We start from the raw sequence: 19,337 nt of genomic DNA on the forward strand, positions 1-19,337 counted from the left end.
AAAGACTCTTACAACTAAATGTGGACCTTGATGAAATTTGAGTTACAGTGAGTGGTGAGTGTTTTTTTTATTCCCCATTATGGGAAGATGTCTCCCGCCACCCCCAACTCCCTTTATGCAGATGATAGCCCAGGTCTCTTGTGCTGATGACAGCAGCCTTTCTCCACAACTCTGGGAGAATACTGTCAAGGAGAGACTCAAGTAGGCAGGCCTGGAGAGGTGATCACACTCAGTCAGCTTCCTGCTTTACTTCATGAAGTATGAATGAAAAGCAAATCCTTTCATGGAAGGAGTTGAAGACTCCCGCTCTTATGATTGAACTCTCATTGCGTCTACTTGCAATGAAAGTAATTAAAAGTTGTGAATAGAGCCAAATCAACATATTCTTACACATTTAATAGTTTTAATAACATAGGTATTTATAAGCATCTTTTAGCAGTTTTAATTAAGACTTTTAGCACATAAAACCATTTAGAAACTATTTAACTTAATCTACAACATTATGAGATCCAATTTCCAGTCCTATGCTCTATTAACATGATTTAAAGAAATCCAGATAACTAATCCAGATAAACTAGTCTGAAGAGCAGGAAAAGTAATGGGTTATTGCTGTGGCCTTTCTGTTTACAAGGGAGATAAACCAACTGGTGATGTTCTGAGATCCACATAGCACATGGAAGCTTGCTTTTATGCTCTGCCTTTCTTCCCTTTGTATTCCTGTGGCCAATAATGAGTTTAATATCAGCTAGTCAGAGTGTGCAGAGGTCAAGAAATAAGTTGATGTAAAATTTTAGTATCAATGATTTTGCCACTAATTTAGGAAGAAACTAAAGTTAGCAGTTGATTTCAAAGTCCAAAGCATTCTGTGTGGTCAAAACATTTTGGGACTTTTAAAATTGACTATTTAATCTCTTTTGAAAATGTAAATAATAGTTTTAATCATTCTGAATAAAAGATTTTAATAAGATATTTTTCCTTTTTCTTCATAGATCCCAATTTTGTTCGGACATTTCTTACAACATATAGATCCTTTTGTAAACCTCAAGAACTACTGAGTCTTATAATAGAAAGGTCTGTCAATTTAAAATGTTTAAATTCTTTGTTCTTTTTTTTAATGAGATTGAGCTAAGATATGGAAATATATTGAATGAGCTTTAAGTTGTCGTTCATGAATACCTTAAGAAGAAAATCTCTTGGATGACCATTTATTTTATAATATGTTAGCTTTGCTTATTTAAATACAAAAATAGGCAGACTTTTTTACATGGAAACTCAGTATGTGAAATTTCAAATTTACAGAATTAATCAAGTTAAAGACTATAAAAATGTAGAATTTAGGCTCTGGAAATTCAAATTTTAATGATTTAAATGTTCTAAACAGAATTTTTCAAATACACCACATGTTGAGGAAAATAGAGTGAACAAGTACTGTAATCAAGAAAAGTGTTTCATGTACCCAAAGAGCAGTCAGCTTTTCAGAACTTACCCTTAAAAAGTTTTATGTTGGCTGATTTAGAGTAATTACACAAGCCAAAAATGAATACCATTCCCTTAACTTTATAATCACACTTACTTTTAGACTTTGCATGTGTTCTTTATTATGTTTCTAGTTGGTTTTATTTATATTGGCAAGTATTAATTTCCTCTTAAAAAATTAAATCATTAGTCTTTACATTATAGAATCCTCACTTGTTTTCACTGATGTGTATATCCTTAGTATTTTTTCCAGTGCTCTCGATTGTGCTGACTAGTGAAAAGATTTGTAGTTTTCTGTTTGCATAATTTGATATCATTGATCTTTTCATTAGTTTGTTCTGTTTTATGTTAGGTTTGAAATTCCAGAGCCTGAGCCAACAGAAGCTGATCGCATAGCTATAGAGAATGGAGATCAGCCCTTGAGTGCAGAACTAAAAAGGTTTAGAAAAGAATATATACAGCCTGTACAACTGCGGTAAGCATTAAATAAGTAACTGAAGTAAATAAGCTTTTGTTGAATTTTTGTTTCAGAGTTAAATAAGGATGTTTCCCAAGCAAGGAGGAAGTAACATGTAAAATGAATGAAGTAAAGAGGAGTTATCAGAAATTACTGTATAAGTCTTAATTAACATAGAATTTTGAAAGTGGTAGGCCACTTATAAGATTAAAGTTGACCCTTGAACAATGTGGGGGTTAAGGACACTGACCCTTGGCACAGTAGAAAATCCACAGTCAGCCCTCTGAATCTGTGGTTCTGTATCCACAGATTGAACCACCTGCCTAGGGTATAGTACTGTGGTATAGATTTAGTGGGAAAAAAAAAAATCCAAGTATAAGTGGAGCCGTGCAGTTCAAACCCTGTTATTCAAGGGTCAGCTGTATTTAATTTGGTAAGAGTTACTCTGTTTTCATTTATACCACTCATTGTGATAAATGTTTATGTCCGAGTTCCCATGTAATTTGATTCTTCTTCTGTGTTAATGCCATAGAGTATTAAATGTATGTCGGCACTGGGTAGAGCACCACTTCTACGATTTTGAAAGAGATGCAGATCTTTTGCAGCGAATGGAGGAATTTATTGGAACAGTAAGAGGTATTTTTTTTTAAGTGCCTTAGTTTTATGTGTAATAAAAGTACCAATATGGTAACTATCAACTGACATCACTACTGCTCAGTGTAGTTAAGAGGTATTTGTAATAATGCCAGCGTAACCAATTGGAAAAGTTAAAATTTTTTGCCAGTTTTGACCTACAAATTGTTTAATAATCATCCTGTTGATCCAATGAATTTTCATTTAGTAAATCAACTTACTGATATTTTGGAATTGGATAGAAAAAGGTCTCAATTTATGCTGTCTTAACACATCTGAAAATATGTGTACCAAAGGACAATTAGGAACTGTTGTGCCATTATAACACCACGATGGAGGCTGACTGGGACACAGTTAGGTGAATAGTGCATAACATATCAGAGAGGCAGCAGAGCATACTGAACCTGAGAGCCGAGAAACAAGAGTTCTCTTCCAAACACTGCCACTCACTAGATAAATGACTCTGGCAAAATCATTTTGATTCTTTAGACTTCAGTTTCCTTTTCAGTAACATGAGGAGCTAGGCTTGATGATCTCCAGTTCCCCTTCTAGTTTTAAAGATACTTTGATTGTATAGGTCTAAGGATGTCCTAGACAAACTTGTTTCTATTTCCATCATACACTTTAAATGAGAATCAAAATATAAAGTGTTAAATAATAGTACTTTCATGCATAGTACAGAACGAAGCCACATCGAAAGCTCACACAAAATGAAGGCGTCCTCTGCACTGTTTGGTTTATAAAATGCAAAGTTTGTTAGATTAACAGCTAATGTTGTATGTTCTATCATTATAAATCTTATTTGTGTAAGATATATCTTTTTTGGAGAGGATTATAAAATAATATTTTGAACTGAAGTTTAGAACAATAGAGGTGAAAAGTTTCTACAAATAAATTACTTTCTCTTATTTAAAAAGGATATGAAAGAATATATACCAAACTATTAACAGTGGTTATCCACTTGAAGAAAACTGAGATTGGGATAAGGAATAGGGAAACGGTAAAAAGGGAACTTCATTTTTTAATTTTGATCATTTGAACTTTTTATAGCAAAGATATATTCAGGTATCACTTATACGATTTTAAACTATTTTTTTAAAAATAAAATATTGACTAAAATGTTTAAACGTTATTTTTAATGTAATGTTATTTCAGGTAAAGCGATGAAAAAGTGGGTTGAATCCATCACTAAAATAATCCAAAGGAAAAAAATTGCAAGAGACAATGGACCAGGTCATAATATTACATTTCAGAGTTCACCCCCTACAGTTGAGTGGCATATAAGCAGACCTGGGCACATAGAGACTTTTGACCTGCTCACCTTACACCCAATAGAAATTGCTCGACAACTCACTTTACTTGAATCAGATCTATATCGGTATGTAATTTGATGTTCAAGCTGAAAAATCCTTTCAAATGAGTTAACTTTTAAAATGAAATGCTGATCCCTGCCATGTAGGATTGTTATAAGACATAAATGAGATAGTACATGAAGTTTTGTAATAAGGCCTGATGTATGGAAGGCTCCTCTTTCACTCCCTCATCCTCTTTTCTCTATCTGGATTTACAGCGTCTCTCTTTCTGCAGTCACCCCTAGTTGGTAAAGTTAAGTTCAGATCCTGGCTTTACCAATTGTTGGCTTGGTATCCTTGGGCAACTTTAACCTTCTGGTGTAACTTTTATCCCTCTGCTGCTTAGTTTCCTCAAGAGTAAAATGGGGCTAATGATGGTACCTACTCCTGGAGCTGTTGTGCAAGGTTTAAAATAGTCCATATATTTACAGCATGTAGCACATTGCCCAGCACAGAGTAAGGGCTCAATGAGTTAGCTACTGCCATTGTCATTGAGAACTTAAGTCATTGCCATTTAGCCTTTTATAGTTTTCCTACATTGATATAATTACTATCTCAAAAAAATGTCTGTTTCTAGTTTTAAATTTGGACTATTTAGATTTCAAACTATTTAATTTTGTAAAAACTAAATGAAAAAAGGAACTAAATTTATAGATCTCCCACCAAAAACCATCACTGTTTCCAAAATCAGTGTTAGAATGTATTTTATTTCTTTCCCAGTACCCTTCCCAGGAGGGTTTTTTTCCCCCTCCTTTAGGAGGGGGAAAAAAAAAAAAAGATTTATGAATGCAGTGATTACTATACCCTCATTGGACTGATTATTATAACATTATCATTTATTTAAAAGAATTATCCCAAACTACTTTCTCACCCTAATTTGTTAGATAATATTTATAAGTGCTGGGAAAGATACTATGAAGAAATCCCAACCTTGCCCAAAGCAAAATGGTACTATAAAGCAGTAAAAAAAAAAGTACACAGGTACATGCATACAAAGTTTTTTTAAATCTATAGAAAACAATGCAAAATTATAATGTTTTTGTTCTTGTTTTCATAAACCTTTTACCTCATTTACTTAATAAAACAGTATACTAGAGGGAAAAGTATCACATAGAATTATGTCTTGATGATTTTAGAGCTGTACAGCCATCAGAATTAGTTGGAAGTGTGTGGACAAAGGAAGACAAAGAAATTAATTCTCCTAATCTTCTGAAAATGATCCGGCATACCACTAATCTCACTCTGTGGTTTGAGAAGTAAGTATTACTGATCTTCTTACATTTCATAGCAGTTATGTTATAAATTTCACTGCAATTCTATTTGTCTCATGTCTTTTTTGTTGTTCCTCTGTTCCTCCTTTTTTTTGCACTGAGTGAATAATTTTCTAATGCAGCATTTTAAGTTACTTTATTAATGATTATTTTTAGGTTTGCCACATACATCATCACAGAATTAGCTTCAGATTTATACCAGAATTCTAGTGATATGTAGAAATGTTACTCCTCTGTGGCTCTATTCACTCCCTCCCTTTTGTGGTATTATAATATATATTACATATAATTAACGATGTAGATCTAACAATACGCTGTTATAATTATTGCTTTACTACCATTTGCCATTATTTTCTTAGCCTGTTACAGCTTTGCTCTCACCCACTCTTTGTGTAGTTATTGGCAATGTATTTCACATACATTACATTTCTCTATGTTATAGGCCCAACAATACATTACATACACATTATTTTATACAATTGCTTTTTAAATCAGTTAAGAAAAGCAATAAGGAAAAAAATAGGCATTTATAATGTTTTTTATAATCATATAATTACCTTTACCAGTGCTCTTTGTGTGGATTCATATTACCATCTGGGGTCACTTGCTTTCAGCTTGAAGAACTTGCAGTACAATTTCTTATATGGTGGGTCTGCTAGCAACAAATTCTCTTAGTTTTTGTTTATATGGGAAGGTCTTTACTTTGCCTTCATTTTTTAAACAATACTTCTCTCTTCAAGTTTAACTATTTTTTTCTTCTGTCAGTTCAAATGGACTATTGAGTCCCTCTAGTAAAATTTTTATTTTAACTATTGTACTTTTCAAATCCAGAGTTTCCGTTTGGTTTCTTTTATAATTCCTGTGTCTTTTAGGATACTCCCTATTGGTGCACATTGTAATCATACCCCCCCTTTACTTTTTAAATATACTTTCCTTTAGTTCTGTGAACAAATTCAGAATGGCTACTTTGAAATCTTTTTTTGTTAAATCTGACATATCAGGTCTGTCTTGCAGGCAGTTTACTGTTGCCTGTGTTTTCCCCCAGTGAAGCCTGACATTTTAGAGGTCAGAGGGGTAGGGAGCCCTGTGTTCTTGGCTGTCTGGGCTAACTGCCCCCCACCCTACCAACCCTGCAAGGTTCTCTGAGGAATGAGGGTAGAGGAAGTCTTGGTTCAGATACTACAAACTCTTGCCTCTCTTACTGAATTGTTGTACATTTTCCTGAATAGATGTTTCTCTGTCTTTTTTAAAATTAATTAATTTATTTGTTTGTTCGTTTATTTATTTTTGGCTGCATTGGGTCTTCATTGCTGCACGCAGACTTTCTCTAGCTGCAGCGAATGGGGGCTACTCTTCATTGCGGTGGCTTCTCTTGTTGCGGAACATGGGCTCTAGGCACGCAAGCTTCATTAGTTGTGGCACGTGGGCTCAGTAGTTGTGGCTCACGGGCTCTAGAGCACAGGCTCAGTAGCTGTGGTGCATGGGCTTAGTTGCTCTGCGGCATGTGGGATCTTCCCGGACCAGGGATCGAACCCATTTTCCCTGCATTGGCAGGCAGATTCTTAACCGCTGCACCACCAGAGAAGTCCGAGTAGATGTTTCTTTATTTGCCATTTGCTCTTAGGGCCATTTCCAGAGACTGCCAGAACTTTATATATGTAATTATATGTATAATTTTCACCAGTTTCCCTGAGGAGTAAGTAAACAGAACTTCTTACACTGTCATGTCAAAAGTCCAGAATCTCAATACAATTTTATAATTGGAGCCAGATATTAGAGTTATATGTATTGGCCATATTTTTTATGATCTTGACCCATATTTTATAAGGGTGATATGAAGTTGCCACAGATCATATTGGCATTATCAGAACACAAGACCAGTGACATAAAGGAATGACTGGAATGTGAGCTAGAGTGTGGATAAAGACCAGAAAGCAATTCCTAACGAGAAATAAGTCATCTGAAAGTTAGGACTTCCTTCTATTTATGTTATTACTTCGTAGCCTCTAAAAAGTAAAACTTTGGAATTTGCCCGCTAACTGTTGCTTCCTGATTTCTTCTTTATCAAGTCAAATAACTACACTTCAGTTGCAGAAGCGCTTTGCCATCATAATAATTAAAAGTTATGTCTATAAAGAGGAAACATAACTCATAAGACATACAGACCATTTTCATTTCTGTCCTATTTTTTAATAGATTACTGAGAAGGCGGCCATTTCCTGATCTTTTTCCTTTCTCTTTTTGCTTTTTTTAATTGTGGTAAGATTTTTTTCATGTACAAATACAGTATTATTATCTATAGGCATAATGTGCAGCAGATCTCTAGAATTTATTTATCTTGTGTAAATAAGTGCTAATCAACGTGAACATTTATACATGTTGATTAGCAACTCCCCATTTCCCCCTCCCCCAGCCCCTGGCAACCATCATTTTGTTCTTTGCTTCTATGAGTCTATTTTAGATACCTCATATATGTAGAATCATGCAGTATTTGTCCATCTATGACTGGCTTATTTCACTTAGCAAAATGTCCTCACTGTTCATCCATGTTGTCATATATTGCAAGATTTCCTTCTTTTTTGACTGAATAATATTCCATGATACATGTATTTCTCATTTTCTTTATCCTTTCATTTGTAGATGGACATTTAGGTTGTTTCCACATTTGACTATTGTGAATAGTGCTGCAATGAACATGGGAGTGCTAATATCTCTTTGAGATTACAGTACTTTTGGATAAATACCTAGAAGTAGGATTGCTGATCATATGATAGGTCTATTTTTAATGTTTTTGAGGAGCCTCCATACTGTTTTCCATAGTGGCTACATCATTTTGCATTCTCACCATTAACATTGTACAAGGGTTCCAGTTTCTGCCTTTTCAGTGGAAGAGGTTCTTGTTCATTTGCCACAGTGGTTTTTTAGCCATAGATGTGCATTAGAATTGAAGTCACTTCCAGATAAATCATCCCAGACTTACCTGGTTTTTATAAAAGCTCCACAGGTGATCTCATCGTGTATACCTAGTTAATATCAACTGAGTTTAAAAAAAAAATGTAAACATATTATACTTGTATCATACCTTTTAAAATGTCTAGATAATTAGTTAGCTGGTATATGATTTGTAGACATCTGACGCTTTAATGCATAAACATGTTATGTTTAATTTGATAAGGCAAATTTATTTTGATAGTTTTGCAGTGGTTGTTTTTTCAGTGTTAGATCAGCCTCACCAGAGAATAGTGTAATCCACAACTTTACATTTTTGTTAATGTTTAATATTGATTTATATTTTCCATACGTGTATTTTATTTTTTCTTAGATTGAGTTGTTTACTATCACGTTATTGAAAACCAAGTTTAAAATATTTTCTTTATTGATAAGTGATTAGTAAATAAAAATTTTTCTCAAATACTAGAAATAGAGAGTAAATGCTCACTGAGGAATTCTTTTTTGAGCATAGCTTACTTTTAGCTATTTACTTGGATATATATGTACTTTCCAAGAATTCTTGGTATTTAAATGTAAAGAGCTTTTGTTTTCATTGACTTTTTTATTCTTTCTAAGTAATTAAAATTTTTTTATTCTGAATGGTGGTAAAACACTTTCATTCACTTTTTAACATTATAGTGCTTATCTAAAGAGCTGTTCTTAGAAATGTAGGTAATTATTTCTGTATGTCAAAGAAAGAAATTAAGCATTAATCACTAAAATCTTACAATTAGATGAAGAATAAGAGGCAGAGAATTCTTAAATTTGAGAATAATTTCCCTAGAACACACCCACATCCTAAAGACCAGCATACATTCAACAAGATGATAGACTGATCAGAGAACTCCAATACTGAGAGAGAATGCACCAAATATATTAGGAAGAATGACTGACCGGTTGACTGTATCAGTCTGGAAAACAGTGACAAGCAGCATGCCTAACCAAAGGCATTGCCTTCTCTTCCATTCACCTACTATTTACCTGCCATTCTGAATACGTATTCTCTACTGTTACACTATAGCTGCCCTCCATTCCATTTTGTTTGCTAAATTCTTTAAATCATATCTTCGTTGGGAAAACTCCAAATTTTTTAATTCACTTTTTGTCTTTGATTCCCAGATGTATTGTAGAAACTGAAAACTTAGAAGAAAGAGTAGCTGTGGTGAGTCGAATAATTGAGATTCTGCAAGTCTTTCAAGAGCTGAACAACTTCAATGGTGTCCTTGAGGTTGTCAGTGCTATGAACTCATCACCTGTATACAGACTAGACCACACGTTTGAGGTAGGTTTGCTTATCTAAAGGTGTTTTTTCCATTCCCTGTTCCTAGGAATCAGGATGTTAACAATTATGACCTTTAATTTTTACATGCCTCATCTATCTTTTCAGTAACAGCTGAAATGATGGAATTACCTAAATTTTGTATTGAATTGGTTGCTCTTTGTAAATTAGGCAGTCTCATTAAAATGTATTCACAGGTCCTAGCCTAAGTTAGAAGAATAAAAAGATTTCAACACCTTATTTGTAATATAATGTACAACTAAATGCTCACATACTTGTTTGAGGAATGGCAAGATAAGATAGATTTCTCACACACACACACTTTTTCTTTACGTTTCTACTAGGGTCTATGAAGATAGTCTCTTTGAAGCAGTATTATCATTCTTAGAATCAAACTGATACTGTTGTGTTTGGGCTTTACTCTAAGCCTGGCATTTTTTGGCAAAACCTGTGATTCCCTTTGTAAACCTATATTCCCTAAACATTATTTTTTTTATTGTAGCAAATACCAAGTCGCCAAAAGAAAATTTTAGAAGAAGCTCATGAACTAAGTGAAGATCACTATAAGAAATATTTGGCAAAACTCAGGTCTATTAATCCACCATGTGTGCCTTTCTTTGGTGAGCATTTCTTCTTAAATCTTTATCATGTTTCTGGATAAAACAACAGTTATTTCATTAAATGACTGAGTAAACACATGTCTAATATACCAGCAGAAAGTACTTAACAAATATTTAGCACCTGAATCCCCTTAGAATTTTTCTCTATGAGGACTTTTTTAAGATGAAGCCCAATATGTACATTCCACTTTTTATTTCCATATTGTTCAGCCATTCAATATTGTATAATGCTTACTTCTGTTTTAATATTCATAGAAATCTTTTTATTGACTTTTAGTAAACCAAACACTCTACAGAAGAGGCATGGCCATATTTACCCATACTTGATAATCATGCTGCTTATAAACAGTCTCACATGGCTAAAAACCATAGTGCACGTGCCTCTGGGCCCACACCTTCTACGCATCAAAATTTTACCTATTCTTTTTTCCTTCCCTTCTGCACCAGAGTAAGGTAGTGCCTTTTCTTTCTTTTAAGACTGAAACCTACCATCTGAATCTTCTCCCTTTCTGTAGGTTCCTCTATCTTATTCCATCATTTATTTCCTGTATTTTATTTATTTAACGTCTTTATTGGAGTATAATTGCTTTACAGTGGTGTGTTAGTTTCTGCTTTATAACAAAGTGAATCAGCTCTACATACACATATATCCCCATATTCCCTCCCTCTTGCGTCTCCCTCCCTCCCACCCTCCCTATCCCACCCCTCTAGGTGGTCACAGAGCACTGAGCTGATCTCCCTGTGCTATGTGGCTGCTTCCCACTAGCTATCTGGGTAGTATTTGGTAGTATATATAAGTCCATGCCACCCTCTCACTTCGTCCCAGCTTATTTCCTGTTATTTTATATCTTCAGTATCTCTTTCACACTGGTTTCTTTTCTCTGCTGGTATATATGCTCTCATAATTCTTCCTCTAAATACTTAAAAAAATTATGACCTCAATTACACATCTGGTGTTTAGTCTTTTTAGTATGTGGTGTATTTTCTTCTAGCCTTTTCCTCATCTCTATTTATATATTTTCTATATAGCTTTAAGTTATACTGCATGTAACATTGTTATGTCCTGATATTTTTTCAATTGACATTTTTGTTCAGGCTTTATAACCAACCAGTTTTGTACATATACATATTGTATATAGTTGTAATTGTGTGACAGGTACACATTGTTCACTTTTTTCACTTACCATATCCTAGATATATTGTTGTGTTTTATTAGTCTTCATAATTACCATTTCTAATGGCTACATGATATTCTTTAAAGTTGGTATGACAGTTTATTTAACTGTTACCCTATGACCTGACGCATATGTTGTTTCCAGCTTTTTTGCTTTCCTAAATAATGTTATAATGAATATCTTCATATTTATACCTTTTTTATGTATTTGAGAATATTTTCTTGAGCTAGCTAGCCAATCTAACTAGATAATTTATATCTAGCTGGATATTTCTTGAGCTAGATATTTTCCCAGTCTGCCTTTTAGTTGTTATTCTTTGAAATACAGTATTTTTAAAATTCTGTAATCTGTCCATTTTTCCCATTATGATTTCTATTGTTTCTGACTGTAGAAAGTTCTTCCAGTCTAGTAGCTTAACATTCAGTCATACTTTCTCCTAGCTTTATGATTTGACTTTTAAAATTATATTTAACTCTTCAGTCAAATTGAAGTCTCTTTTAGATATCATATGAAATATTCAAATTTGTTTCTCCACCAGATTGTTTATATGTTGACCCATGTTTATTGAATAAGTCTTCTTCATCCCCATTTATATATGGTACCTCCTTCTTTAAAAAGTATTGTTTCCCATTAACTTCTTTTTATTTTATTTTATTATATTTTAATTTTATTGGAGTACAGTTGATTTACAATGTTATATTAGTTTCAGGTGTACAGCAAAGTGATTCAGTTATACCTATACATATATTAATTCTTTTTTAGATTCTTTTCTCATATAGGTTATCACAGAATACTGAGTAGAGTTCCCTATGCTATACAGTAGGTCCTTATTGGTTATCTGTCATATATAGTAGTGTGTGTGTGTTTATCTCAAGCTTCTGATTTATCCCTCCCCCCAACATTTCCCCTTTGGTAACCATAAGTTTGTTTGCGATTTCTGTAAATCTGTTTCTGTTTTGTAAATAAGTTCATTTGTATCTTTTTTTAAATTAGATTCCACATGTGAGTGATATCATATATTTGTCTTTCTCTGTCTAACTTCACTTAGTATGATAATCTCTAGGTTCATCCCATTAACTTCTTATGCTAGTGCCCCAGTCTTAATGATTGGCACTTTATAATCAGTGATTCTCAACCAGGGCGATTTTTGTCCCCCAAGGAACATTCAGCAATGTCTAGAGGCATTTTTTGTTGTTCGAGTTGGGGGGTGCTAGAGGCCTCTAGTCAGTAGGGGACAGGAATATTGCTAACAGCCTGCAGTGCACAGGACAGCCCGCACAACAAAGAAATATCCAGTTTAAGAGGTCAGTAGTGCCAAGGGTAAGAAATCCTGCTTTAGGGACTTCCCTGGCGGTCTAGTGGTTAGGACTCGGCACTTTCACGGCCGTGGGCCGGGGTTCGATCCCTGGTCGGGGAGCTAAGATCTCACAAGCCACATAGCTCAGCCACAAAAAAAAGAAGAAAGAAAGGAAGGAAGGAAGGAAGGAAGGGAGAGAGAGAGGGAGGGAGGGAGGGAGGGAGGAAGGAAGGAAGGAAGGAAGGAGGGAAGGAAGGGAGGAAAGAAATCCTGCTTTATATTTATAATATTTTCATATATAATAAGATTGGTTTGTTGATGTTTCTTCAGTATTTTCTTTGCCAATTTTGTCTCTTTATTTTTCCAAATGAACTGGGGAGGGGGAGTGATTCCCCAAAATACAGTTGGAATGATCTATCAATTAATTTGGAAAGAACATTTATGATAATTAGCTTTTTCCTAGGTATTTTTGATCATGAATGGTATTCATTTTTTAATAGTCAATTTCCCTTAATTCCAAGAATTATTAATTTCCTGGGATTTTCTAGATATTTAATCATGTCTACCGATAACAATAGTGCCTCTTCTTTTGATTTTATTTCTGTGTTAGGCCTTACAGCATTAGTCACAACTTCCCAAACAAAGGTTAAACAGTGGGCTTCCCTGGTGGCGCAGTGGTTGAGAGTCCGCCTGCCGATGCAGGGGACAACGGGTTCGTGCCCCAGTCTGGGAAGATCCCACATGCCACGGAGCGGCTGGGCCCGTGAGCCATGGCCGCTGAGCCTGCGTGTCCGGAGCCTGTGCTCCGCAACGGGAGAGGCCACAACAGTGAGAGGCCCACGTACCGCAAAAAAAAAAAAAAAAGGTTAAACAGTAATAAAAAGAAGAAGTTCTGTTTTCATCTCTGTTTCAGCAGGGATAGGTATAATTTTGCTATTTGCTTGATTCGATGCTATTTATTATGTTAAGACAATTTCTTTGCATAGTTATCTTCTGTGTTTTTGTTGGCAGTATACATTTACCTTTATAGTTTGCTGTCTTAGTGAGAGCAAAATGATTTTTCTTATTTAGCAAATTAAAATTATAGGTTTGCTAATACTGAACCTTTCTGTTAACCAACATTAAGTCTTTTATATTCATGGTGGATTAGTCTTTTAAATATACAAATGAATTCTATTCATTATCATTTTATTCAGGATTTTTGCATCCATCTTTATAAGTGAGATTGGTTTGTGGTTTTTCTTCTTGTCCTATATTTATCAGCTTTTGTTATTATGGTTATATTTACTTTGTAACATGAGTTAAGCAGCTTTCCATCTTAATCTATTCCAGAATATCATGAAATGATCTAGCCGTTAAACTTTGAAATATTCAAACAGAAAAACCATCTGGGCCTAGAATCTTTTGTAGTATGTAATTCTATAATAACATTTTCATTTCTTCCTTAATTTTTTTTCTATTTCAGTTTTGTTTGCTACACAGTTGTCTCATTTCAGTATTCTAAAAGTACTAGCATTCACTCTATAAAAATGCTACTTTTAAAACTGCTCTTATTTGCAATGTTTTTGTTTCTATTTTTACTTGTTTGTTTTACTGTGTTTTTCTTCCAAACAATAAAAGTTGAAACAGTTATTCTCTCTGATTTTATAGTTTTTATGTCATGTATTACTTTTTATCATTGTTAATTTATTCCGTTTTCTGAGGATTTTTCCCCCTAAATTCTTGATAAAACTGTTGAGTTCATTTCTCTTTCTGATAAAACATTGAAGTCTATGCATTTACTTTTAAGTGTGGTAACTATGGTGCCAGTTCATACAAGGGAGCCTGGGAAGGACCTCAGTCTGATGTTCATTTCATTCAACCTGTCAACAAATATTTCTTGAGTACCACTAAGTATCAGGGCTATGTCAGGTGCTTAGAAAAAAGCGAAATATCTTAGTCACTCAGTACACTCACTGAACTTAGAGTCATGCTACTCATGATATCCTATGGCCCCTGTTACACAGAGGTGAAATGAAACCACAGGGCCGGTTCACTGGACTCATGTTTGGCCCCTGCTACTCCATTATATCACCTGATTGGTGGACATTTATTCATACAGACAAACTGTATTCTCTTTCAGATCTCTATGAACTAACGTAATCGACTTTTGTTAACATGTTGTTAAGAGAAAAAAGGAAATTTCAGACCTGTATTTAGAGTAGTATTCCATTGTGTTTTAAAGTGAGCCATATGATTTAGTGAGTGATTGCAAACATGTAGGTGGTTTGATAGGTGCAGACAGCCTGCCTGCCAGCCTTCCTACCCGTATCTGCTTATCTTCCTGATTATTAAGTCTCTGGTCAGTTCTGCTGCTCTAGGAGATTTTTGCTATTTCCAAGCTAAAGGTTAGCCAGGTAGCCTTTCATGGTTCTGACCCAGTAGGTAGATATTATTGCTGCTGCTTAGTTCCATTTCATCTATATGATCAATTGTAGAAACTTCTTCTAGATTCTTATCCTTAATTCTGGATACTGGATTTTTTTCTCCTCTGTAGGAGGCTCAGGGGTGGTATCTGGCACTTCTACTTTCTCTATCATCTTAGCAGAATTCCTACTCAGATTTTTTTGCTGGCACTGCACTATTTACAGAATAATAAAAGTCAGGCAATTTCTCCTTCCAAGGCTATGCCAGGCTACTGGTCTATTTCCCAATTTTACTCCATACACTACAAGGTTCTACTCATAGGTAGAATGAATATGTATAGGCAAACTAACATTTCCTCTCAGGTAAAAGGATGTAGATTTCTACCTCAACCAAGTCTCACCTCTCTGCACAAAACTCCAAGCCTGTAACATCAGCTTTGCTCTTTTCCTTTCACACTGCTCTAATTTTGTGTTCTCCTTCTGTTTCTTGTCAGTTTGTTCCATCTCCACTCTTGCTTTCCTGCCATTTTAGAATTGACCGTATGTCTCTTGTATCCCGGTCTGGTCTGCAAATGCTTTCTTTTCTATTCTGAAATAGTGTGCTGCTTTTATTCATTCAGAAATATCTGTCGAATGCCTGTATGTGTCAGGCCCAGGGCTAGGTGTTGAGAATAGAGAGACAAGTAAAACATAGTGTTATCCTCAATAAGCTCCCTTGAAAGAGCAGAAAAATAAATTATAGTGCTATGTAGTAAATATAACACTGTATTGTAGAAACGTGTAAATCAAAGTATGAACAGAGTGCTCTGTGAACCCTGAGCAGCCACTTTTTCCCGAAAAGCTTGGGAAGGGTGTCAGCCAAGAGGTGAAACCTCACCCCTCTTCATCATTTGTCATAATGCTCTGCTTTTCCTCTCCCTAGAACAGCTGTCCCTAGAGCAGGGTATGTAAAATGACCTTTTTAAAAAAAATTAAATCTATGTACATCTATGTACATATTTGCACTACATTTTTTATTATACATATACACAGAGAGAGAGAGAGTGCATGCTTAAACATTTTTTTACTGATGTAATTTATGATCAACAAAGTTTGAACACCACCTCTTTAATTATTTGTTCTCCTTTTAACTAGCCGTTAATTTGTCATAAAATAATTCCAAATTTTATCCTGAACTCTCCCAAAATGCTACTTGTAAGCATTTTCACAACTTCTTTCAAGTATACTTTTAACACCTACAATATCCCACAATTTATTATCCTCATGTTCCCCAGGTCAGTCATTACACCACCACCCAGTCAGTCCCTCAAGCACAAAGGTGAGAGTCTTCCTTCCCGCTGTGCCTACCCTCTGCCCAAACCACTTAATCAGTTCTTGTGGCATTTACCTCTTAGATATTTATGCACTCCACTCTATCCCCGTGGGGATATTTATGCACTCCACTCTATCCCCGTGGGCCCTAAGGTAGCCCTCATCATCTCACATCAACATCTCACATCAACAGACTTTTACTCTGTTAACTGAGCTTCCTGCTTCTAGTCTTAACTCCTTCTAACCCATCTAGCATCACAGTACAACCAGAATAATCATTCTAGAATGGAAAGATGCTGATAGTCTCCTAATTACCTACTGGATAAAAGCTAAGCTCTTTTAAAAAGGCTCTTTGTGACCCTGTACGGGTGCTACTACCCACAAATTCTTCATAGTTGGGCCATCAATTTGTGGCCAATATGGAAGGTTAATTTTGGCTCCCATTAAATATGTGTACTGTCACGGACGTTTGTCAGACTGAACATTGAACTAAGTGGGTCATGCAACTTAGTGTAGAGGAGAATATAACCGACTGCAAGTAAAAAAGCCAGTGACAGGCAGATGTGGAAAATAAAAGAGCCTGTGCTTACTAGAACACATGGTCAATTTGTCTTATGAATATATAATCAAGAGTAGCCTAGGTGCTGAGAAATAGCCAAGTAACTAATACACTGAATAACTGGATGCTTTCTAGAACCAAACAGGCATTGATGTCTATCATGTTTCATTATTGCTAACTGTTCACTATTGATTTTGAGTTATTTAATCTTGCCAAGAATGTAGCCAAATATTCTCGTATTTAAAAGTTTGTGTCGGGAATTCCCTGGTGGTCCAGTGGTTGGGACTTGGCACTCTCACCGCCGAGGGCCTGGGTTTGATCCCTGGTCGGGGAACTGAAATCTCACAAACAGTGCAGTGCAGCCAAAAAAACCCGAATGTTTGCCTCTATCACAAAACCATTTAGAACCACTAATCTGTGATTAGAACTGAAGTGCCTGTTGCTTTGTTCATCCCTCTCCTCATCCAGTGGCTAACCTGCAGTGATGGAGAAGGGATTAGAACTACTGATTCCTTGCCTCTGCCTATCCTCATTTCCTGCCACTCTTCCTCCACCCCACAGACCAAACCTCTAAAGGCTAGCCATTTCTGAGTATGCCTCCAAGCTTCACAAAAACCAGTGCCTTCAAACACGTGGCTGCTTTGCTTAGAATGCCCCTCTATCTTATTCTGCTTATTAAACTTCTATTCATTTTTTGAGACTTACTTTAAGCATATTTTAATCTGTGATGCTTCTGCTACTCCCAACAGCTCAAGGCAGAGTTAGGCACATCTTGTTTGTGCTCTCATAGCATCTTATGCATTAGTACTAATTAATGTAGCACTTACCAAATGGTACTGTAGTAGCCCACATTCAACACTCTGAACTCCTGGAAGTCAGGAACTGTGTGTCTTGTTCATCTTTGTATCTGCAGTACCTAATGCAGTACTTGGCGTACAGCAGAGACTCAGCAAATGTGTACTGAGCAAATGAACTCAGATATTCACACTTTTTTTTTCCCCAAAGCATCATAGTCAGTACTTCAGAGGAAAAGGCAGAAATAGGATAGGGCAAGAATAGCTACAACAGTATCAACAATCCCAGCCACAGCTAATTAAGCATCTACTTTTGTCAGGCCTCATTCTAAGCCTGTACATAAATTTACTCATTTATTTCTCAACAGCAACCCTGCTGTCCTCATTTTAGAGATGAGCAAACCAAGGCTAAGCAACTTGCACAAGATCACAAGAGGAGAAAGCAGCAGAGCTGGCTCCAGAACCTTTATGCTAGAACAGAAAGGAACTAAAATGCCTGCTATTTTGTTCATTCTCCTCCTCATCCAGTGCACAAACTGCAGTGGTGGGGAAACAGGAGCTCCCTTACCAGGTTGACATAATTCTAGAAGTACTGAAGACCAGAATATACATAAATCACATGCAGTCCTGTGTTTGATAGGCTTGCACATCCGCCCACATTTTCACGAGTCAGCCTATCCAAACAGTACTACCTCTGATTACAAAGCCTAACGACCTCTTGGGGGCCTCAGGAGCTGAGTAAGCAGAAAATATGATCCTCTAAATTTGATGTTTTCCTGTTTTCCCAAAAATATGTGTTAATAGTGATGGGTTATTCTTAAAGTTCCTTTAACAAAACCATGACTTAATGTTAAATAACATATGGGTGTGGGGGGTGGGAAATTGGTTATTGCTCCTGAAAATCTATTAATTTTGTTAAACTTGGTCTCCCTTTTTCCTGGGTATTTATAGAACTTAAGTCACAGAAGAATTTGATACTTATAAAAATCTTTCTTTGATATTTACTTAGCTTGTTGTTTTTCATAGAATGGAAATTTGTGCCTTAATTCTTTGGTTATGATGGTTGAGATGGTACAGTGTAATATACCTATAATTACTGAGAAAGAAAAAAACTAGCCTTTTCCATTTTTATCCTTGAAATAATTTATTATCTCTTCTAGGAATTTATCTAACTAATATCTTGAAAACAGAAGAAGGCAACCCTGAGGTCCTAAAAAGGCATGGAAAAGAGCTTATAAACTTTAGCAAAAGGAGGAAAGTAGCAGAAATAACAGGCGAGATCCAGCAGTACCAAAATCAGCCTTATTGTTTACGAGTAGAATCAGATATCAAAGTAAGTTGAATTATTTGAGAACACATATTTCTGATTAAGTTTATAACCACCTGATAAGAGGCAGGTTTATTGCGGAGAAAAAGGAAAATAAAACTAAATAATTCCAATTTTCTTACGTTAAATGTTTTCTTAAATTATTTTCATGAACTTTAAACTGAACTTAAATTATTTAATATTAATAATTGTTTTTCTTGGCATCTGTTTTAGAGGTTTTTTGAAAACTTGAATCCAATGGGAAATAGTATGGAAAAAGAATTTACAGATTATCTTTTCAACAAATCCCTAGAAATAGAACCACGAAACCCTAAGCCTCTCCCAAGATTTGTAAGCATTCATACATTTATATTTCTTTTACATTTATATATTTTTTACAGTTGTCATCTA

The 19,337-nt window shown here is 35.3% G+C and overlaps 1 protein-coding gene across 5 annotated transcripts in view; it reads left to right on the forward strand.

The window, feature by feature from the left end:
• Positions 1–19,337, forward strand: part of SOS1 (SOS Ras/Rac guanine nucleotide exchange factor 1) — a 151,100-nt gene that overhangs the window by 120,512 nt on the left and 11,251 nt on the right. For 4 of the 5 annotated variants that reach the window (XM_019942784.3, XM_019942785.3, XM_073791435.1 and 1 more), the window contains 9 exons: positions 990–1,071; positions 1,829–1,951; positions 2,466–2,569; positions 3,722–3,944; positions 5,055–5,174; positions 9,300–9,462; positions 9,962–10,079; positions 18,781–18,953; positions 19,161–19,277. In XM_019942784.3, the coding sequence (XP_019798343.1) occupies positions 990–1,071; positions 1,829–1,951; positions 2,466–2,569; positions 3,722–3,944; positions 5,055–5,174; positions 9,300–9,462; positions 9,962–10,079; positions 18,781–18,953; positions 19,161–19,277 (1,223 nt within the window). The remainder of the gene's footprint in view (positions 1–989; positions 1,072–1,828; positions 1,952–2,465; positions 2,570–3,721; positions 3,945–5,054; positions 5,175–9,299; positions 9,463–9,961; positions 10,080–18,780; positions 18,954–19,160; positions 19,278–19,337) is intronic. The other variant, XM_019942786.3, reaches the window with a different exon arrangement.

The sequence above is a fragment of the Tursiops truncatus genome, chromosome 14 (assembly GCF_011762595.2).
Source record: "Tursiops truncatus isolate mTurTru1 chromosome 14, mTurTru1.mat.Y, whole genome shotgun sequence".
In the NCBI taxonomy this organism is placed as follows: domain Eukaryota; kingdom Metazoa; phylum Chordata; class Mammalia; order Artiodactyla; family Delphinidae; genus Tursiops; species Tursiops truncatus.